The sequence below is a fragment of the Myodes glareolus genome, chromosome 3 (assembly GCF_982192425.1).
Source record: "Myodes glareolus chromosome 3, mMyoGla1.1, whole genome shotgun sequence".
Taxonomy (NCBI): domain Eukaryota; kingdom Metazoa; phylum Chordata; class Mammalia; order Rodentia; family Cricetidae; genus Myodes; species Myodes glareolus.
In genome coordinates, this window is record NC_142028.1 from 96,904,578 (window position 1) to 96,928,401 (window position 23,824).

The 23,824-nt window shown below is 42.6% G+C and overlaps 1 protein-coding gene across 2 annotated transcripts in view; it reads right to left on the bottom strand.

The window, feature by feature from the left end:
- Tek (TEK receptor tyrosine kinase) overlaps positions 1-23,824 on the bottom strand; it is a 108,733-nt gene that overhangs the window by 28,088 nt on the left and 56,821 nt on the right. For both annotated transcript variants that reach the window (XM_048453082.3, XM_048453081.3), the window contains exons 7-11: positions 20,593-20,721; positions 17,702-17,853; positions 6,921-7,065; positions 6,454-6,615; positions 4,241-4,375 (exon numbers count right to left, since the gene is read on the bottom strand). In XM_048453082.3, the coding sequence (XP_048309039.3) occupies positions 4,241-4,375; positions 6,454-6,615; positions 6,921-7,065; positions 17,702-17,853; positions 20,593-20,721 (723 nt within the window). The remainder of the gene's footprint in view (positions 1-4,240; positions 4,376-6,453; positions 6,616-6,920; positions 7,066-17,701; positions 17,854-20,592; positions 20,722-23,824) is intronic.

The following is a 23,824-nucleotide window of genomic DNA, read 5'->3' on the forward strand; positions in this document are numbered from 1 at the left end:
CAGAGAACTACAGCCTTCTGGAGAACAACTGCAGCATGGGTAACTTTTCCAAGAACCTTAGAGACGTCCATATCCTTGGCTTTAGCTCCTGACTGTCAGAAACGTATCCTGGGGAAATAAATATCCCAAAGGAAGATGAAAATATCTGGGCACGGAGATGTTCATTACAGTATTACTTAAAATTGTAAATGACTGGGGGGAAGCAAAGCATCAAAATTCCTTAATGAAATTATAGAGCCATCCCAAGGGTTACTAGGAATGAGTAAGAGCAGGAGCTCAACAGAAATACTTCTAGTGTTATGGGTAATGGAAACCCCCTAGAGGCCAAGTCCACAACTAGAAAGGGAAGCAGAGAGACTGATAGCAATGAACTCAGGGTTTTGATTCGTTACCATTTTGAGAAAGACATTTTCAAGCTATAAATGTCTGGTCACTTCCTCCCAGCAGGGGAATTTCAGGTATCACATTCACTATGGTGAGAGGTTGGCTCTAGCCCCATTCTGACCACGTTATGGTACCAACTATACCATAAGTAAGTCTTGCCGGGCCACACTTACCCAGGAACCTGGGGTACCAGAGAAGTTGCCAAAAGAACTAGTGTGAGTTTTTAAAAATAGAGAAACAGAAGCATCCCACTTCTACTTTGTAATCTGGACAAATTCATAACCTAAGTTCACAGCCAGTCTTGTCTTCCAGACACGGGAACATAAATGAGACTTTTAACTAATAACAGTAATTGATTTATAGGTTCCAAATAAAAAGTCCCTTTAAAGTGTGAAAAGAACCTTCCTTCCTGATTTCAGGACAGTGGCATCATCCCCCCTGCTGCGGGGTGGGGGGGGACGGACTGATTTGCATAGCGTGAGAACATTTTGGATCATGACAATGCTTTACAAATGGTGGTCACAACGCAAGAATAGACAGTGTCCCTGTGGTATTAAACTCTTATGTGCAATATAGTGTAATAGGGCTCATATTTAAGGGGAAAAAAACCCCCAACTCTTTATGGTATGATTTTAAAAAGGAATTTGAAAAACACTTCAAACTCTCCTTCAAAGGAAGCAAGAAGAGTCCGGAGAGCCTACCCAGCTGTTTATAGACTAATGAGACTAGAAGTTGGGCCCACATCTACTTGGCATCTTTCTGAAAGTCTTACTGATTCTGTCACTAGGATCTAGGAAAATGAAGAGAGGTGACGTCTACTCCTTCTACTAGCCTTTAGAGGTTGAATCCCTACAGAAACCATCCCCAGTCGGCTTATAAAGACACAACACAGGCAAGTGTTGGAAAACACTTGTAAAATGCTTCCACCTTCGCTTCAGGTAGTGGGAGGATCTTTAAAGGCAGCCATCTCTATGTTAGCTTCCCTTTGGCGACATAGCTACCTTCACCCAGATTTGGCTTGTTTTTTTCTCTGTAATGAGCTCAGAACATGTTCACCTCCCCCTCTCCAGGCATCCCTTGCCTTCCCCACCTCGGTTAGAACAAACAGTGATGCTTCCAGACCAACTGAAAAGCAAGCATCAGCAGAATTCACTTGGTGGGAAAGAGGCACCTTCAAGAGTTCCCTTTCCACTGACCCCGCAAGTTCTTTGAAATATTCCAAGAGGCCTCTGAATGCATCCTGAGGACTGGAGGGCAGAGCTGCAGGTCTGGGGAGATTTTTTTCATGTTCTGTCCCATGAATACTTTCCATTTGAGTCAGATTGTGGCTTCCCCTTTTGATTCAATACCAAAACTAAGAGAGAATTAACTGCCACTTGCCTCTAAGTGCAGTGTAATGACATAGTAGGTGTGTGTGTGTGTGTGTGTGTGTGTGAACCTTTCATATATATATATGTATATATATATATGTATATATATACATATATATATTGCAGGATTCATATAGATAGCATATATATATAGCAGGTTCATATACATATATGTAGTAGGGGTTCCATCACAATCAAAAATATAGCACAAACTCTGTAGGTGTGGGTTGCCATTTCTTACTGTCCCCTTAGACATGACTAGAGCGTTTACAGAGAAATGGATGTCAGAGTCTGTAAGAAGGGAGGACAGCAGAAATATTAAGAAGGCGAGAGAGGTGGCGGGGACTCTGGGACTCTAGAGGACTAGGAGACAAGTTTTCAGGAGCTGGGGGTGGGAGCTGTGCTTGCAAAGACTACAAGCCCCAGTAGACCACTATTAAGATAAAGGCTCTAGGAACCAAACAGCCAAAGTTCTAGAGCTGTAACTTAGGAGCTAGCTGTTGGTTCATTAAATTCTGGACCATAAGACTTTAAGGGTCTGGAGCAATAAACCTCTGACTCCGAGCTTTGGGCTTCCAGCTCAAAGCTTCTGTGTCTGGAAGCTATTGCCGTTTCAATGCCAATTGTTCCCTGAAAAGCTCATGTACCAGAGACTTGGCTCTCAGAGGCTGGGGTTGCTTTTGGACATTCTAGAATACTGAGACATAAACGTCCGTAGATGATTAACTTACTGGATATGGAGTGGCCTGGTGACCGGCCCTGTCTTCTACTTTGCTTTTCATGTCTACCATAAGAGGAAGAAGGTCCCTTTGGCATGGGCTCCCTCCACCAGTATATTCTGTCTACACAGATAGAGTAGGTGATGGTGCAGTAAACCCTCTGAATCCACGAGTCAAAACACACCTTTCCTTCCTATGTCGTCTTGGGAGCTTGTTCTGAGTGACAAGGAAGCTAAGGCAGAGCTAAACAGCCATGCCCTGCTATACAACCCAGGGTACTGCACAGAAAACACAGAAGAGCGTACTACTAGAAAACGCTCATCGGGAGATAGGGAAAGAATGCTAGAACACGCAGAACGAGTCAAAGGACAGGAAGAGAATGTTACACATGTCACTCCAGGGTTTCAGAGGAGCGTCAAGTAGCAGGAAACTGGAATGCAGGCTAGCATCAAGGAGTGCGCAAGCATCAAGAGCTCCTCCTCCATCCACACAGTGCAAGGCTAGGAGATGATAAAAAACACTAATAAATCAAGAAATGTTTCATAGGTGTGACTCACTGTGACCAGCACTGGAGAGGCTGAGGCGTGAGGATGACCACGGCTAGAGATCAACACGGGCTAAGTTGTGAATGCTGGGCCTGGACTGTCGTGAAGTCCTATCTGGAAACAAAGAAGAAAAGAGAGGAGAGGAGAAGAGAGGAGATGACAGAAGAGGAGAGGAAAGGAAGAGAGAGAAAAGAGAGAAAGAAAGAGAAAGAAAAAAGAAGAGAGAGAGAGAGAGAAAGAGAGAGAGAGAGAGACCCCTAACGGTTGAACCATAATCTTGTTTCAAACCTATTGTGTCAAAAATTCAGGGTGGATGGGGGCTGGGGAGATAGTTCAGTGATTAAGAGCACTGACTTTTCTTCCAAAGGACCCAGGCTTGATCTCTACAGTCCCAGGGGATCTGAGGCCCTCTGGCTTCCGCCGGCGCTGCATGAATGCATTGCAAAAACATGCATGCAGGCAAAACACTCAAACACACAAAATAATACACAAAAAATGGAAAGATTCTGGCAGTAGGGTCCAGCCTTTTTTTTTTAACAAACTTTAAAAAAAAAGAATTTGGGTGATTCTGATGGATACTAACACTAGAACCACTGACTTAGCAACATGAAGGTAAACACTGAAAGAAATAGCTTAGCATGGAAACGGAGGCTGATAGATAGGAAGCAGGGCCGAAGGAGGAGGCGGGTGGGGCAGAGGAGGGCTGTTCTTCAGACAAAAGCCTTTCCTTCTATTTGATGTTTGAACTATGGGCATGGATTACTTTGAAAATAGAAATTATTTTTTTTAAATAAATAAACTTGTATTTCTGAAGTGTGTTTGTGGCAGAAGCCTGGTGTGGTCCCTTGGGATGGAAACAGGAAGCTGGGGGTGACATACAGAAGTCAAGGCTCAACCCAGTGGCTGCTAAGTAAATCTCCAGTCCTCAGGGATGGCCTTGCCTTCCTGCAGGCTCATCTGCTTCCTCCTCTGTCCCCGGGATGGTCACAGTCCCCCTCCCCCAGGGAGACAGACCAGCAGTCCAGCCCAAATAAAGGATCTGCTTGGCTTGAAGTTTCGAGCCTTCCTGTCACTTTCCCACCCATTCCACAGCGAGCTCCTTCCACCTCCGTCCCCACCCACCCACTCAGCCGACACCACCCTTCCTGGTCTTCCTTCCTCTTTCCCCTTCCTACCCGCTCCCACCCAGCTCAGGAATAAATGGCTGTTGGCTTCAACTGACCGACCGACGCTGTTGTGAATCGTCTCACAGGTCCAGGATGCCCTTCTCCACCCTCTCCAGGACGGGCCAGCTGCACACACAGCTCGTAGTCAGTCTGAGGCTCCAAGTAGTTGAGTGTGACGATCTCGTTCATCACTGGAAGAGAGAAAGCGCAGAACCCTTCAGTTTGCGTCCTGTTATGTTCCTTAAACCAAAGCGACTGCTCCTGCAAGGGGAACTAAACCAGGTTTTTATAAAGCAGTGTCTTGGTGAAATAAAGAGGTAATTCCATCTTCAAGGATGTCCCGTTTCCAGTGGAAGGGAATTTAGGCCTTTGAACGGGTATGTCAGGTTTCAGTGTGTACATTAGCACGTATATTTCTAGGCCATGTCTACATTGTTACATTTTCAATTGCAAAATTAAGCCGCACAGATCTGCCACACAGGATGCCAGACTTGGGAGGGTCAATTAACATAATATAAAATAGTGTTATTTTCATTCTTTTCAAGGACACACACTGATTGCAATCAAGCTGTCAAGACAAAAAAAAAAAAGGCCCAGAAAGTTTTTTGTTTAATGTTAGCAGACAATGGCTCTCTAATAGCCATATCCTCACAATCAGGGTTCTAGAGCCCTTTGAAAACAGTTTCCACAAACAGCCGGCATGCACTTTGTTCTTAACCATTTGTTTAGTCAGTTCATCTCTGTCTTCATATCTGCGGATGTTGCAAGGTTTAACTTCTGATTTATCTTTTAATAAATTGCTTATGGGTAAGAAAAAAGTGAACTATGTTTAACAGTTCTTAGAAGCTCATTTTTTATTAGTAAAACCATATAACACACACACACACACACACACACACACACACACACACACACACACCAGCTATTGATGTTGGAAACAGAAAAGTCACAAAACAACCTTAGATCCTTGAGATTGCAAGTTTGGGCAGGGTCTACAATGGAGTCCAAGGAGTTAGGTAATAAACAATGCTGTCCGTTTGTTTACTATGTCAAGCTCGGCTGCATTATCGAGCCAAACCCCTGTTTTTCTTATATTTTTAGATGTGTTTGTTTATGTGTGTGTGTGTGTGTGTGTGTGTGTGTGTGTATGTGTGTGTGTGTGTGTGTGTGTGTGTATGAGTTTGTTGCCTGCATATATAAGTGTACCATATGGGCTCCTGGTGCCCATGGAGGTCAGAAGAGTGAATCTAATCCCCTGGGACTGGTCTGGAGTTATGCACAGATGTGAGCCACCATGTGGGTCCTGATTGAACCCAGGCCCTTTCTCTGCATCAGCAAAACTGTTCTTAACCACTGAGCCAGCTATCTGGTCCTCTTTTTCTTATTTTTTTAACTTTCTCAAGAGTCTATATAAATAAAACAAAGGAAATTTAAGGGAAATGTAGGGCATAATCTGCTGAAATTAGGAGTGGCCGGATCCACATTGCCCACCAGCAGGGCACTGATGACTCTGGCTGCAAGACGGCCCAGTTAGGACAGCAAGGGCAACTAGCAATGCTTTATTTATTTTTTACTTACTTTCATAAAAAATTATGGTTTTACATTATCACACAGCAAATAAAAATTATGTTTTAAGATACATTTATCTTTTTCATGACATTCATCATCTTTTGTCTCAGTTTGCTGCATTCTTTCTCTTCCCCGCAGAAACAGAGAGGGGCAGGCAGCTCTCACCGCCACCGCCTCTCTTTTCCCTCTCCCGAGTGCAATCCTGTCTGCCACAGACTAAACTTTTCCAGGTTCAAATTTTTATAAAACCCTCTATGTGAGGAGTCTTCAGGATGAAACAAGGTGAGAAACGAGAAGGAAGAAAATCTAGTAGAGTAGAAGTAACTGCTCTCAAGATTCGGGCAGACTAAGCGCTTCTACTTTTCCAGAGTGGCCCTGGACTTTCTTGTTCCCATGGTAGAAACACACACTTTCTACCATGGCCAGGCATGATAGAGCTCTTAAACTACAACTGGGGGTTCAGAGGCCGGGAAAGGAACGCTGATACAGAGAGTAACCCACAATATGGCTACATCTGTGTCCCAAAGAGCTCAGGAGCATTCGGAAAGTCATTTCTGGAACTTTCGTGGCCTCTTCATGTACCAAAATCGTCTTAAATGCAACGTGGGCTAATGAGGGTAGAAGGAGATTTTGATATGTGGGGGAAATCTTTTTCCTGGCACTAGACCTCCTGCTGGTGCCTCTTGTATCCAGACCTTACCTTGAATATGTCTCCAGGCCTCGTAATGATTAACAGGTTTGTAGAGAAGTTTTTTGGATTTGATGGGTCCGTCCCCAAAGTAAGGCTCGGAGCTGATGTTGATGGTGGCAAAGTTGTGTCCAGTGTCAATCACATTTGGGGCATGCAGGGGCTTTGGGAGAACTGAATAAAAGGTTAGCAGTCAGATTCGTTCTTGAGTTTTAGGGGTTTGCTGTTGTCAAGTGGGGAAGGAGGATCTGCTCCTTCAAGTTCCCTGCTGGGATTTAATCTCATAGTTAACTCTCTGAGAGCTCTGATTTGATTCTGCCTCCTTACTGCTATCTACACTAGAACTAATTCTTTAAAATAGCCACTGCCACAGCCCTTCAGTGGGTTCTGATTATGGGAAGGCTAAAATTTATACCATGACCCACCAGATCCTATCACTGCTTCAAGAGCATACCCTTACCATAGCGAGTGAAACATACCTTTCACGGAAATGTTGAAAGGCTTCTCCACCATCCCAGCCACCGTGTTCACACTGCAGACCCAAACTCCTGAGTCCGGAGGGAAGATTCGGTGGATGGTGAATATGGCCACTGAGAAAAGATCTGTATGGTTGAAGTCATTTGGCTACAACAGTCAAACACAGAAAAACATATTAACATTTCTTGGGCTGCTAAAACACAAAGGTCCATAACACATACTCCAGCTCACTGTTTAGCAGGAAGTTTTCTAGGAGAGACTGAGGAGCCAAGTACAATGCTAATATAATCACTGGCTTATTTCCAAAGCTATTGTAGCAGCCCCAAAAGTTTATGCTGGACGGGTGCCCTCCCGGATCCTGCTGTTGTATTTGTGTTTGGAAGTGAGGAATAAACACTTACCAGCAAGGAGTTTAATTCTTTTAAAAACTGCTCTGCATAGCATTTTTTTTCTCTTCTAACCTAATACAGAGATAGCAGGATGGAAGGGCCAAGTAGTTTCCTGCGTATTTGAGGAGCCGTTGCGTATGGTGCGATGGGAAAAGACACGAATCTAAAGACACATGTGTCTCTATTCTTTTTGTCTACTTCCTCAGGTACCCATCCAGCTCCCTACTGTGTAGACATGAGGCCGACAATGATAAAATGTTATGGGTAGAAGACCAAGAAAATGGATGAATTGGACACTCCAGTCCTGGTCTCTTCGCAGAGCAATAAGCCCCAAGAACTATTCCTACTCCAGATTGCCTTCACGGGAGCTGAGGGAGTCAGCTAAGGGAAACCAGTGTCTGGCTTTACCATGAAAATATGAAAAGGTATACTCTCAAAGGTGGAAAGTAACTTTACTTTAAGTTCCCTCAACTCTGAGCAGCACACTGTGGAAAGAGATTCCTCCTACGTGGGGTGGGCGCGGGGGGCGGGAGGGGGGGGAGGATCAAGTCCAAGCTTTAGACTTGAGCCAGCGCCAGGCACATCACAGGGAAACTGAGCATCAGGCAGAGCCTCATGGCCTCTGCCAGTATGTTCTCTCTAAACTAAATTGTTGGACCATTGTTCTTCAAGAACTGCCTCCATCACCCAACCTTTGGGCCATAGCAAAGAGCAAGATTCCATCAACTGATGAGCGGGGAAGGAAAGTGAGCATAAGGACTTGCCTTGGAGCTCAATGCTCAACAGTGTGACCAGGCACTAGGTGGATCCCGAATTCCCATATCCAGAGACCAATGTTTAAGAACAGGGCCCCCGTACTTGGCACCCAATAGGACTGCATGCCCCCTGGTCAAACAGACTTATGTTTCAGTTGCGTCATTTACAGCCAGAGTATGAGCCTCAAACAAATCCTCAAGACTGTGCAGACCCTTGAAATTGTACCAACCAGATGCTGGTCCAATTGAACATCTATCTGCCCGAGTAGCCCCGGGATTCCTTTCCTCACCCCTCCCTTGACCTTGCTTAGCACATTAGACAGTAAGAGCCCTCCAATGGAGATGGAATTGTGGCTTGAAAATCAAACACGGGGCCTATCCTCAGGCTACTGGATGCAAACAAAGCCTCCAGGCTTATCCTGGTTTCCAGGTGGGGATCCATGGCTCCAGTTACTTGGAGTTTTCTTTTGGCCAGTATCAACTCTGAGGGGTTGCAGTGAGCTGAGTGCACCCCAGCAGTAGCTTAGCCCACAGCAAATTGTGCCTTGGCCCCACCCCTATGATACCCTGGACTGAGATGGCTGTGGGCTCCCAGGGTGATGCAGCATCGCAGCATTAATGGCTATAGAGCAGCCTACCCTGCTGCTCTCCCAGCCAAGGTGTCACAACATAGACCGTGTGCTGAGAAGAAAGAGAGAGGTGCCAAGGCATGATACAAAGTAAGGGGACCTCCACAGTGAGGCCCAGAATCAAAGAGAACCCTTTGGTAGCCTAGACCCAGAAGGACAAACTCCTCATGTTCTCTCTCATATGTGAGTCTAGCTTCAACTCGTTAGTTCTGTTTGCTTTACATGGAGAACTTCCAGAAGCCAGGAAACTAAGAAGAGGAGGGAGGTAGTCGGACCCGGGAAAAAGGAAGAGGGAAACTAATGAATGGTAAGAGTAGAGCAAGGGAGGTGGGAGGATTAGAGAAATGAGGCTACAAGGAGAGACAAGATTAGCTGGGAATAAAGAGAGCATTAAAAAAGTCATATAGGAGATACTGTTTTATTGTAACACACATGAAAAAATTCAAAACACAATTGAAAGAAGTTGCCCTGTATGACTGGACACCGCTGCCCTTGGAAACAGTGGAATATTAACTTAGATCCTATTCCAAGGAAGAAACACCTCCACAGAAGTGAGCCTGGGAGGCCCCAGAAACTCCCAAACAATACAGTTCTCATCCATCCTCTCAGCTGCCCACCAGAACTAGAGGGATCAGGTCAGACTACAGAAGGCACCACACAGCTTGGTTAAAAGACACAGAGTGGACAGGCTGGCACTGAACTGGAAACCTCCTTGCTGGCTCACATTCAAGCCACGATAGGTGCTGAGTGGGCGACTGAAGGTATGGGGTAAGGCAACATTGACCTTGCTCAGATGTGAGCCCTATGGCACAAGGTCCAACCTATCAGCCAAGACATGCACACCTGTACAGACATGGCTTCTCTGTGTTGGTGTTTTTCTCTCCCTATTTCTTTTCTTATATTTATAAACAATGTTAAGTTGATAACATTAGAAAACAGACGCTTATACAAAAATATCACAAAGCTTCTTTGCAACCACAAAGCAAAACGTTATAATAGACAAACAAAAAATAAGAAGGAACTATAACATGTCACTGAAGAAAACCACAAAAACAAAAACAAACAAACAAACAAAAAAACACAGTAAGGGAGAAAGAGGGAGATCTATAACAAAGATGGAAAACAAGTAGCAAAATAGTCACTGGGATGGCTCTGTGTTTAGAGAAGATGGTGAAGTAGAAGCGTCATAGAAGCATTATCTGTCATAGCCAGAACCTGGAAACAACCTAAATGCCCCTCAACCAAAGAATGGATAAGGGAAATGTGGTACATTTACACAATGGAGAACTCACAGCAGAAAAAAAAAATGACGTCTTGAATTTTGCAAGAAAATGGATGGAGCTAGAAAACATCATTTTGTGTGAGGGAACCCAGACACAGAAAGACAATTACCACATGTATTCACTCATAAGTGGTTTAAACATAAAGCAAAGAAAGCCAGCCTACAAACCACAATTTCAGAGAACTTAGACAACAATGAGGACCCTAAAAGAGACATACATAGATCTAATCTACATGGGAAGTAGAAAAAGACAAGATCTCCTGAGTAAATTGGGAGCATGGGGACCTTGGGAGAGGGTTGAAGTGGAGGGGAGAGGCAGGAAGGGGAACAGAAAAAAATGTAGAGCTCAATAAAAATCAATTTAAAAAAGTGTGATCTTGTTAGAGGAAGTGTGTCACTGTGGAAGTGGGCTTTGATGTCTCATATATGTTCAAGCAACACCCAGTGAGTCAGATCACTTCCTTCTACCATGTTTAAAGATATAAGAACTCTCAGCTCCCAGCACAAGATCTCCCTGAACACCACCATGTTGCACCATGAAAATAATAGACTAAACCTCTGAAAATGTAAACCATCCCAATTAAATGTTTTCCTTTATAATAAAAATAAAACTTAGGGAAAGAAAACAGTGTAAAGAATACAAAGTAAGATGGAACCAAATGCAGAGATCCACAACCAAGCAGCAGGTCGAGTTCCAGGAACCCAATTGAAGAGAAGGAGGAAGGAATATATATGCAAGGGAGGTCAAGGTCATGATGGAGAAATCTACAGTGACAGTTGAACCAAGCTCATGGAAACTCATGAACCAACAACTAGACCAACAACTGTAGAGTCTCCATTGACCAAACTAGGCCCTCCATATAAGAATCAGTGGTAAAGCTTGGTCTATCTACGGGGCCCCTGGCAGTAGGACCAGGATCTATTCCTGGTGCATGAACTAGCTTGTTGAGCCCATTTCCTACGGTGCGATGCCATCCTCAGCCTTAAGGCTTTAAAGCAGTGGGGAGAAACTTGGTCCTAACCCAACTTAATGTGACAGACCTTATTGACTTCCTATGGGAGCCCTTACCCATTGTGAAGAACACATGGAGGTGGGTTGGGGGGAATGTAAAGGAGGATAGGAGGAAGGGTGGGAATAAAAACCGTGGTTAGAATGTAAAATGAAATTTAAAAAAAATAATTATTTTTTTAAAAAAATTCTGAATAAAAAAAATGTACACAGTAAGCCCTCAGTCTGCAAGATGTGAAGTTTTCTAGTGAACTTTCTAAAGCCAGGGACATCCCTGCAGGAAAGCAAACAGGAAAATTTAGCATCAGAGTCCAGCTACAGGCCCTGTCTACTGCCCAGGAGGGAGCTGCAGAAAATGAGTCTCACACACTGACCTGCAGGACCAGCAGAGACCTGCAGAGGGCTGGAAGAACTAGCAGGGAGGGACCGACAACCTCCTTCCTATTCCCCTTGCTCCTCCCACTTGTGGTACTGTCTGGAACCAGCTAGAGCCAGAAGAGTGTGAGAACTTCATCTTTCACCTCAAGGCAGCTCTGCCACCAATTTACTCTAGACATAGTCTTTCTATTTCTTCTTTTCCTTCATTTAGTTTCCACTCTCGTACATATGTCACATAATGGTTATGCTTCCATTGTATGTTGCTCATTTAGGTTTCAGACATGTTTAATGTGGGATTTCCCTCTGGATGCTGTAGATATCATTGATTAATAAAGAAATTGTCTTGGGCCTGCACAAAGAATAGAGGTAGGCGGGGAAAACTAAGCTAAATCTGGGGAGAAAGGAGGTGAAGTCAAGACAGGAGCCATGTAGCTCCACCAGAGACAGACACCCAGAACTTTACCTGGTAAGCCACAGCCACGTGGCGATATACAAATTAATAGAAATGGGTTAGATTAATATGTAAGAGTTAGTCAATAAGAAGCCAGAGGTCAAGCAGTGATTTAATTAATACAGTTTCTGTGTGATTATTTCAGGGCTAAACAGCCCGGAATGAAACAAGTGACCTCCTCCATCTGTTTCTGTTTCTCCACATAGCATCTTCTTTGACATTCTTCATTATTCTCTTCAGAAGGACCTCATGAGCCACCCTCTCCTTATTTATATGATTTTTTTCTCTTTCTCTAATCCTTATCCTCTATTTTTTTTTCCTTCTTAAACACAGCTTTCCATAGCTTTAACAATCTCTGAAGTCTGTGTGTGGGTCCTGACAATATCTAACTTTCCCCTCCTAACTTCTTTATCAAGTTGAGTCTTTTTCTTTCCAAAGACGATCTAGTTGACCTCTCCTTATCTTTACTCACCATCCCAATCCTAATAATAATAATAATTATTATTATTAATTATAATAATAATATAACCTAATATTATTAAATGAAATTCAAATACACTTGTGTTAGTCTTGGTTATGTATCCCCAACAGTTACTGAAGTAAAAAGAGGCAGCTATTATGCTTTGACTATTAACATTTGCATAGTGGAAATATCCAGGGGCTGTGGTTGTTCTCATAGTTGATAACCTACTCAGGAATAATCTAGAGTTTAAACCAGACACTCCAAAGAGCTATTTTCTACACCTCAATTCTATGACATCCAAGTACCACTTGAATATTGCAAATATTTAAACTGAAGAACACAGCTACTTAAAAAATAAGCCAGAAAATAAAACATGACAAATTTGTAAATCATAATACGGTAACATAAGAAAGGTGAACATTAAGACAATGTAACTTCTCCAAAACACAACATTCCTAATCTTCTAATAATGGCTGTCAAGTGAGAGTGAGCTACAAAATTCCAGATAAAGAACTCAAAATAATGATTATAAGTATGGTCAAAGACACAAACCAATAGATATTGAAACAGTTGATTGAATGAATTGTTGATGACTGGTGTGAAGGAGAAATTCAAACAAAGAGATAGGAAAACAGTCAGAAATGCTGGAAATAAAACCATGGTCCAAAAAAAAAAAATAGCTGCGGAAAGTCTCAGAAATGGCCTGAGACAAGGAGTGGACAGAATATCTAAAACTGAAGGATGAAGAACTGTAATAATCAAATCAAACAAAGACAAAGGTAACAGAATAATTCCCAGAGCTAGGGAAAGAGATGCCATTTCTGATATAGGAGTCATTTAGGCACCACGCAAACAGATCGTTAAAGAACTTCCCTGTTCTGTTGTAATTAAGAACACTAAATACTTAGGACAAAGAAAGATCATTGAAAGTAGCTAGAGAGAAACACCATGTCTCATATAAAAGCAGGCTTATTATAATAACAGCAGCAGATATTCTACTGAAACTTTAAAAGTCCAGAGAACTTGAAATATTTCAAGTCCTGAAAGACAACTACCAACCCAAAAAACTATACTCAATAAAGCTGTCATCAAAGAAAATTTACTTTCAACAGTAGTAAATAGACTAAAGGAATTAGTTTCCTAGTAAATGACCACTAGGAAAACTTTACAGAAAATACTTGAATTAACCCTGAATACTGAAGGAATACTAAAAAGAAAAACAAACCTACCCACAAAGTCACAGGAAAGACTTTAAACCACACTAGAATAATAGCTAATCAAGAGAGAAGAAAAATACCAAATATTACAAAATTAATGAAATGGCATCAATCAATCCACACCTTTAAATATTAACTCTGAATATTAATGGTCTCAATTTCCTATTTAAAGGACATGGGCTAGAAGATACTATTAAAAAAAAAACAGGCACTACATCAGGTGTGGTGGAACACACTTTTAAGCGCAGCACTTGGGAGGCAGAGGCAAGTGTATTTCTGAGAGTTTGAGGCTAGCCTGATCTACAAAGGAAGTTCCAGGACAGTTTGGGGCTGTTACACAGAAAACCCTGTCTCAAAAAACAAACAGACAAAAAGCAGGAAACACGTATTTGGTATGTACAAGAAATGCACATCACCACAAAAGACAAACACTAGCTTAATGATACACCCTGAAGTTATGGAAAAACAAGAACAAACTGGACCCTAACTCAGTATATGATAAGAAATCATTAAGATCAGGGCATAAATTAAAGAATAGGAACAAAGAACAACAATAACAATACAGAAAATGAAAGCGAAAACAATCAAGAATTGGTTCTTTAAAAATATAAACAAAATAGCCAAATTAAGCAAGAGGACCCAAATTAATAAAATTAGAGATAAAAAGAAACATTACAGAAGATACCAAATAAATGAAGAAAATCATTAGATCTTACTTTATTATTCTACTGTGTGATGGTTGAAGAAGAACAGCCCCCACAGGCTCATATATTTAAATGCTTAGTCATCAGAGAGTGGCGCTACTTGAAAAGAGTTAAGATGTGTGGCCTTGTTGGATAGGTGGTGTGGCCTTGAAGGAAGTGTATCACTGGAGGTAGGCTTTGATGTTTTTAAGGGCCCAAGCCAAGCCCAGAATCTCTCTCTTCCGGCTGTCTATGGACCCAGATGTGATGCAGAACTGTTCCATGTCTGTCCCAGTGCCTCCTTGACATAAAATAAGAAGCACAGACAATGGAAGAGAATAGCGAGCTGAGAAGTAGACCCATGTATACAACAAACTAATATGTCCAAAGTGCTAAACGTAGATACTCGAACAAGCATAGTCTTCTCAGTCAGTGACACCGAAGAAACTGCATGTTCACAGTCTACAGGATTGGACTACAGTCTCACCACACCCCAAACGGGAAGTGAAAACACTCAGGACACTGGTATGGACAAGGAATTCTTAGATTAGGACCATCATCCACTGTTAAGGTGTGTCTTCTCATATCAACTGACAGCTCATGATGCTGAAGATGAGGAGTACGGGGAGCACTCATCCATCGCTGGTGGAGTGAAAAACTGTACAGTCACTATGGAAATCAGGGTGGTGGCTCAAGAAGCTGGGAATAGATATACATCAGGATCCAGTTATACCACTCTTGGATGTATACCCAAAGAACACTTTATCTTCTCCCAGAGACACTTGCTCACCCTTGTTTATTGCTGCTGTAGTCACAATAGCCAGAAAGTAGAAACATCTAGATGTCCCTCAACAGAAGACCGTATAAAGAAAACATGGGACATTTATACAATGAGTATTACTCAGCTGATAAAAAGAGAAAATGAAATTCACAGGTGAATGGATGGAGACAGAAAACAAATCATCCTGAGTGAAATAACCCAGACCCAAAAAGGCAAATGTAGTATATATTTTCTTATATGTGGATGTCAGCTGTTAAATCTTCTATAAGAAGGCTATAATCCATATAACCACAGGTGTTGGGTATAGAGTTAGGGACTAGAGGGGAGTGAAGGAACTCCTAAAGTAGGGGAAATTGCATATACAGTTATGGAGAGATGGGTAGGGGGTTGGAATTGGAGGATTAAATGGAGAGGGAGAGGTCAGGGCCATTTTAGGGATCATATGGAAACCTATTACAGTAGAAGATGGCTAAAATACACACATATATGAAAATTTTTGAGTGGAATCACCAAATGGCAGGGGAGACAAAGGCCCAACTAGATAGTTGTCTCTTGTCACCAAGTGATACCTCCAGTGCCAGGATTAGGTTACATCTAATCAGTTCTTGGCCAACAAGAACTCATGGAAACCCCCAAACAACCCAGGCTATTATCATGACTGTTTTTAGCTCTCCACAGACTGACAGTGAGACCCTGTTGTTGAAGACGACAACCGACATTAATCACTGAACACCAAGAAGTCAGGCTGGTTCCTACCTAGAGCCCTCACCCCTATTGCTGAGTGCTGTTGGTACTGAAAGATACTCTGTACACTACCAGAGGAGAAGGGTAACCACTAACCCAACCACAAGCCCTACAGTCTACAATTGTGACTTATTGCTGGTGTACTAGTGGCACAGAAGTTGGGAGAGTAACTAGTCACTATCTGGTTGGGTTTCAGGTTCTCTCCATGAGAAGAAACTTACACCTAACACTGCTCAGATGGCCATGAACCTAAGACCTAGATATGCTTGAGATAGATGTCCATTCACAGAGAGACAGTGAAGAGAGAGGAGAGAGAGAGAGAGAGAGAGAGAGAGAGAGAGAGAGAGGAAGAAGTAGGAGGAGGAGGAAGAAGAAGAGAAAGAGGAGGAAGAAGAGGAGGAGGAGGAAGACAGTGGGACTAGACAGACCTAGGGGAAAACCAAATACCACTGTTCTGCTAGCAATAAAATGAGTCCTAACTACGTTCTGCCATACCCATAAATCAGTGTCTCATTCAGCCAACATCAGATCCTCCTATAGCAGATGGGAACAAATACAGACACCCATAACTGGACAATGTGCAGAGTGGGAGACCTTGGAACACTTAGTTCTAAATGCAATGCCTGCATCAAAACCCTCCCTGCAGGGTCCAGGAATCTATGTGGAAGAGGAGACAAAAAGATTGTAAGATCCAGGGGGGATTGAAGACACCAAGGAAACAGTGTCTTCCAGACACAACGGAACTAATGCACGTATGAACTCACAGACGCTGAGGCAGCATGCACAGGGCCTGCACGGTCCAAACCACTGGGGTCCCAGTGCTGGGATGGGAAGAAGACACAGTCTCCCATGCCCAAACTAGAAGTTACCACCAACTGACAACCACTTTCAAATGAAAAATTTGTTTTTGCCAATGGAGTCTCACTGGGTATACAAACCACATTTAAGGAAGGTCCTGGGCCCAATGGTACAAGAACAAGACAAATTGAACTCAGTGGTATTTTTGGAAAAGTTTTACTCATAATGCTTTTGCTTGGTTTTTGTTTTTCACTTTACTTGTCTTTTACTTTATTATAGTTTCTGATTTTGCTTTTTGGGTTTGTTTTGGTTTGGTTTTTCGAGACAGGGTTTCTCTGTGTATCTCTGACTGTCCTGGAATTCACTCTGTAGACCAGGCTGGCCTCAAACTCACAGAAATCTGCCTGTCTCTGCATGCACCCCCACCCACTGGCTTGATTTTGTGTTTTCATGGGTCTTGTGTAGGTACATACATCTATCTCTGGATGGGTATGTGATTATCATGTTTTTCATTTGATTTTTCCCTGTGTTTGCTTTGTTTTATTCTGATTTGTTTGTTTGTTTACTTATTGGCCTGTTTGTTTGAGAGAGAGAGAGAGAGAGAGAGAGAGAGAGATGGTTTGGAGTTGGATAGGTGGGGAGGTGGAGATAAGGGAGAGGAAACCATAATCAGAATAAATTGTATGAAAAAAAAATATTTTCAATTAAAAAATCCTCATGTCTGGGATTGACATATAGCATCGGTAGAAACCTTCCCTAGGTCTCTACCTATTAACACCAGAACGATGATAATTCATGGGTTTAAATATCCCTGTGTGGCCCCTAGGTCATGCTGCTCTTTTGTTATAGGATTTAGACACATGGAGATAATGTGCGGGCAGGGAGGGTGGCCTGGCATGGTCCATAGTTCACCACACACAGCTGGACATTTATAGGATAGGGGCTATCCTTGACAGTCTGCGCTAACAGCCCCAATGCGATGGCAAATTCTCAGCATGGCACCGCAGCGCTGCCCACACAGAGGAAGTCTGAGTGATTGCAGCGAGTGGACTCTACACCTCCAGGCACATGCCACTTTATCAGAGCTGTTAACACACCAGTCAGGGACGGGTTAAGCCCAAGTAAAATCTAGCTTCCGGAGACAGATGACTGCATTGAGACCATCTTAGGAGGCTAAGCCGGCATACTGAAGAACGGCGCTTACCTGGAGCACTGTCCCATCCGGCTTCACCAGCGTCATTTCTTCACTGGTAGGTAGTGGCCAACCGGAGGCTTTGCAGATGGGGTTAAATTTTCCACTGTTTACTTCTATGTGATCTGGCAAATCCTCTATCTGTGGCGTCATCCTTGGCCTGCCTGAATTTTAAAAAATACAGATATTAGACCCATGTAGCCTAATCTTCAACGTAACAACAATCGCTACTCCAGCAAGCTCTCACTGTAGCTGAGTTAATCTTGACAAGATTTACAGTCACCAGGAGATGGATGGGTCTATGCGCTTGTCTGCAAGAGACGCTGCAAGAGATGAATAGGCTGAGGCGAGAAGTCCCGCTCACTGTGAGTGGTACCGTCCCTGTTAGGGATCCTGAACCGGAGAAAACAAACCGAGCGCTACCATTCGCTGTTCTCCGCATCTTGACTCGGGTTCGGTGCAACTATCCTCTTCAGCTTCTGCTGCCTCGACCACGCCGCCATCATGGGGACCTACCTTGAACTCTGAGCCGAAATAAAACCTCTTTCTCTTAAATTGCTTTGTCAGAGTAGTTTACTACAGCAAGAGAAAATGAAAGAAGGAAAGAAACCTACGCGGCTCGAGAGCTTTACAGCTATTTTGTTTTATCATTGAGGGCACTTCTGTCATCTCCACTTTAGGGAAGAGGGGACTGAACCTCAAAACTCAGCCTCAAGCTCATGGCTTCCTGAAGCCCTGGTGCACATTCTTCTTCTACGGGGCTGTGCTCCCTCAGTGGACTTGGAAGGAAGGGAAAAGCCTCAATATTAAAAAGGTCATCGTAGTCACACACTTCCCCAGAGCTAGCTTTCAGTCCCCATCTGGCTTTTCAAGTGTACCATTAGAAAATAAGTAAAGAAATAGACAGACAGTGAATGAATGAATGAATAAGTGGATGACCCTCATAACGTTGCTGTCAACAATATGAGTCTCAGTGTGGAAGTATGAGGGCTCTTTCATTGGTTGGGAAGTCTGTAAGTGACGAGTAAATAAGAAGAAAGGAGTGATTTAAATCATACACAACTGCATCACAAAAGCGACAGGAGACAAACTCCCCAAAGCAATCTCTAGCTAGTCAAATAAAAAATGGCGCTGCCGATATGGAATGAGAACAGTTCCCTGGCATTAACAGAAGATCCCATGCACCTACTATCTGTACTGTGGAGAAATAGTTATCTTTCAATTAAAGTACAGAATATTTGATAGAGAAAAACACTAATTATCTTTATTAAATACAGAGATGGCTAGTATTGTTGGATTTTGGTTTTTGTGTGCCAGTAAATGGACCTTCAATGTGGCAGTGTTTTGAGGTGACGGAAGCCTTCACAGGTGAGACCTCTGTGCAAGACAACCAGGGCACTGGGGTCATGCTCTCAAAAACGATTAATGTAATTCTTATGGGAGCACAGTTAGTTCACTCAAAAGTAGACTAGCACAAAGAGAATAAGTCTGGTCCTTGAATCCCTCTGTCTTCCTGTGGCATCATGTGACCTCACCTGTACGCAATCTTGCTGACTGTCTCGGGTATTATCTCACAAGGACAAAAAGCCCAGCCAGCTTATTGTGGGCTGCCTTATTGTGAGCAAAGATGGAGATGAAGAATGTATTTCTTCCCAAATCACATTTACACTAGCAAAACGCGTTATATGCTTTTTATTTCTGATGTGTATTGATGTTTTGCCTGAACATATGTATGCCTTTGGAGGTCAAAAGAGGACATTGGGTCCCTTAGAACTCGAGTTATGGATGGTTGTGAGTCACCATATGGGTGCTGGGAACTGAACTTGGGTCTTCAGAAAGAGCAGCTCTTACCTGTTGAACCATTTCTCCAGGCAAAGAGAACAAACATTTTTAGTTGTATGAGCTATGTTCTCTATGGTGATTCAAAACTTGCCAAAGAGCACAGAAGCATCCACAATCTGTACATTATAAATGAACGGCTATAGCTGACCTTAGGTGAAACTTACATACGGTTTGTAGGAAAAGGAATTGAGATGTTCATACACTCAGTGTGGGCACGCCTCAAATAAACCTTGGTAAGTGAGTGAAGTATTTCCCCCATTCTCATTCTTCTCCAAGTAGATTTTGTCTGAGTCCCTCCAAAGTAATTGTTCCCCTGTTATTCAGGCCCAGGACAAGTCTGGTTTTCCAGAAGATATCAGAAGAAGCAGCTGAAGATCTCAGCAAGCATTTGGCTTAATTCAGAGTAGAGAGAAATGAAGGATTCTATGGTGGTTTGAATGAAAATGGCACCCATGGACTCCAGTGTTTAAGTATTTAGCCCTCAGTTGGTGGAATTGAGAGAAATTAGTCAATATGGCCTTGTTGGAGGAGATGTGTTGCTGAGGATGGTTTAGAAGTTTTAAAAGTCTCTGGGCCATCTCCAGTGTGTACTCTGCTTTCTGCTTCTCTCTCTCTCTCTCTGTGTGTGTGTGTGTGTGTGTGTGTGCGCGCGCCTCCTGCTTGTGGATCAAGATGTGAGTTCTTCCCTACAACTCCAACTACCTATGGCTATGCCTTTACTCTGCCATCAGAAAGAGACTCTAGCCTCTGGAACCATAGGCTAAGTCAAACTCCTTTCATAAGTTGTCTTGGCCATGGTGTCTTATCACAGCAACAGAAGAGAAACTAATAAAGATCCTTAGGAAGAATTAGAATGGTGTTTCTTGTTGTTGTCTTATTTTGGTGTGTGTGTGTGTGTGTGTGTGTGCGTGTGTGTGTGTGTGTGTGTGTGTGTGTACATGTGTGCACAGCTTATAAGATATAGCTTGAAGATGTTAGGATGCCAGGGCAGGAATTACACCAGAGGGGCTCTCCTCAGATATGCTGAGCACCGCCCTGACCACAGTGTTACCTTGCTTTACCTTCTTTCTCACACTGCAGCCCTTGCCATCCTTGAGAACAGAGACATCCTTGGAACCGATCACACCTCTCTGCATTGGTACAACGGCACCTGAGCTTACAGTCTGGTCCATAGTAACCAGGTGGGCATGCTGGAAACAAAGATGTCATAAACCAATGTTAGAATAGAGGAAGGAAGAAAACTAAGGCTCTCAATGGCTAGTTTTGGCTTCCTTCCACACTATCAACTTCGCTGATTTATATATAGTAGTGTGTCATTTGTGAGATTTACTGAGATTTAAAGGCTAAGCAGTTTTGCTTCTAGAGAATTCAGTAATTTCCTACCAGGACACTCTTCTAAATACAATATTCAGAAAACGATTACTCTAGATCACTGGAGAAGGTATGCAAGGCAGAGGAAACTACAGAACTTCCAAAGGGAAATTGAAATTTGGAAGACAGGAATGGGGTGTCTCTCATTTTTCAGCTTTTTGCCTAAGTGTTGGGTATAACCCTAGAGAGACATACTGACACCGTGTGAGAAAATAAAATACAAAAATATCTGTTATCTCACTGACCTGACAAACTGGGGGAGAGAGTTGGAAATATCAGTAGCTGGAGAGAAAAGGGAAATCAGAAATAATGAGTTAGAAAGAAAACTCAGCCTACTGAGAGAAGCCCAGACAAAGTGAGCTAACAGAGAGTTTGACCTGATGACCAGGAGTCACAGCCTCTAGCATGAGTTCTACCACCATGGTAGTTGGCTACTAAAATAAAACAAAGCAAAACCAGCATTCCCCCTAAGGGACGTAGCATACTCCAGAATCCCCATGGTGTAACATTAGGTGCTCATGGTAAAGTTTCAAATTGCTCAACATAAGAAGCAATAGAAAACTGTGTTCAATTTTTTTTTAAAAAAAGAAAAACTTAATAGCAACTAACTGCAAGGGTCTAATATTAGAAAGAGAAGACACGATTTTTAAATCAAGTATAAATAATTATGCTCAATGAGGTCACAGAAAGTACACCCACGACAATGAGAAAGTTCAGCAGAGACGTGAAAATACCCCTCAAAAAACTATGAGAAAACAATGATTATTGATTGATTGTTAATCTCAACTATCAATTTGATGAGACCTAGAACGCCTGGGGAATGAGCCGCTGGGGGCGTGCCTGTGAGGGAATGGGCTGACAAGGTTAACTGCGGGTGGAGGACCAGCCAGTCGTGGGAGGTCCCGTTCTAGGTGCTGGTATCCTAGGACATTAAAAGGATCAAGTGTGCGGAGCAAAGGCATCATGACTCTCTGCCTTCTGACTGTGTGTGCCATGTGACCAGCTGCAGCAAGCTCCTGCTACCTTGATGTCCCCATCACATGGACCATACTCTTGAATTATAAGCCAGAACAAACCCTTTATTTCTTAAGTTGCTTTTTTTAGGGTATTTTTAAAAACAGCTATAGAAAAGCAACTAAGACAACTCCTGTATCTAAACTACAAGAAAGCTATGTGAACTCAGAAACAGTGGAGATGGAAAAGGAAAACAGCAAATTTGAAGGTATACCTACAGACATTCGGCCTGAAGGAAAGGAAGAAAGGGACAGAAACAATGACCAGGGCTCTCAGAACAATAGCTTAAGGTGAAACTCCTTGGTGTGGAAAGACCACTGTAGAAAAACATTGCAGAAACTGTGCTGTAGACTGGATTCAGTGGTTCTCAACCTTCCTAATGCTGGGACCCTTTATGTTCCTTATGTTATGGTTTTTCCCAACCATCAAATTCTTTCATTGCTACCTCATAACTATAATTTTACTACTATTAGGATATGTAATGTAAATATCTGATATGCAGGTTATCTGATATGTGACCCCCAAAGGGATGACAACTCACAGGTTGACAATCATTGGGTTAGATATCTTAGTGGGCAAAGGCACTTGCTGCTAAGACGACAGCTTGAATTTGACCCTTGGGCCCACGTGGTGAAAAGAGAGTTGACTCTTGGAAGTTTCCCTCTGAAGTCTACGTGTAGGCATGCTCACATTCGCACACACATACACATATACAAAATAAACAGCTTTAAAAAAAAGAAATAGTGCTTCAGGTTTCCCCCAACCTATTGACTCTTACACATCTGATATTTCAGGAAACATCAAGGAGGTGCAAATATTAAGCAAAATATCTGTTAAACTACTAAAAACTACAATAAAAGAATTTATGATGCTATTGGTTGTCTTTCCTTGTCCCTTATTTTCTCCTCACAACAGAGTATTTCTGTCCTTGTTTGCACTTCTGAACTTCGCAAGCTCCTTCGAGGGGAGCAGGAACCATACATTTCCTGTGAGGACCGTACTTCCTCGGACAACCATGGTAGACCATGATTGGCTTCTGCTGGCCAACTGGTCTTATTTTGATCAACGATAGCATTACTTTTACTTGTCAACTGATTTAAAAGCAATATTGTCCCTTGGGTTTTTCCTGGTGGATAGTTTTAACTTGACAATGTATTTAAGGATCCAAGAGGCAGCTTGCCTTTTTCATCTCAGTCAGCACACTCTATATCAAAGTTCCAGTGGAATATTTTCACTGAAGCAAAAGAACTTCTTAGAAGATGCATATATGACCAGTACATACATGGAAATACGTTTGACAACACTGGTCATCAGAGAAAGGTAAGTGATTCAACTCAACATGCACATGACCCTGGTGTGATCACTGGCAGTCCACAGTCAGACAACTTCAAGGAAACACAAATTAAAAATTCAATGCGACATGATCTTGTATCTGTTAAAATGGCTGTTACTGATATGACAAAAGGTAGCAAATGTGGGTGATATAAAGAAAAGACCACTCACACACTCTTGACAGGCATGTAACTATCAAAAAATATGTGAAGTCCCCTTAAAACAATCAAATAATTACACAATTACCATACAATACAGAAATTCTACAAATAAAATGATTGTGTATGTGTGTGCATGTGTGTGTGTGTGTGTGTGTGTGTGTGTAAGTGTATGAGAGGTAAAACCTCACAAGGGAAGGAAATTCTATGACTAATTTTGACAACATGGATGCATCTGGAGCACATTATCTAAGCTGAATGAGCCAGGCAGAAAAGAACAGATATTGTACGCTCTTTCTTATAGATGGAATCTAAAGAAACAGAAGCATTGGAACAGTCATTTCCAGGGATCGATGACGGAAGTGGGGAGATGTTAGTCAAGGGTAGAAAGTTTTAGTTGTGCTGTTTGAGTACCTTC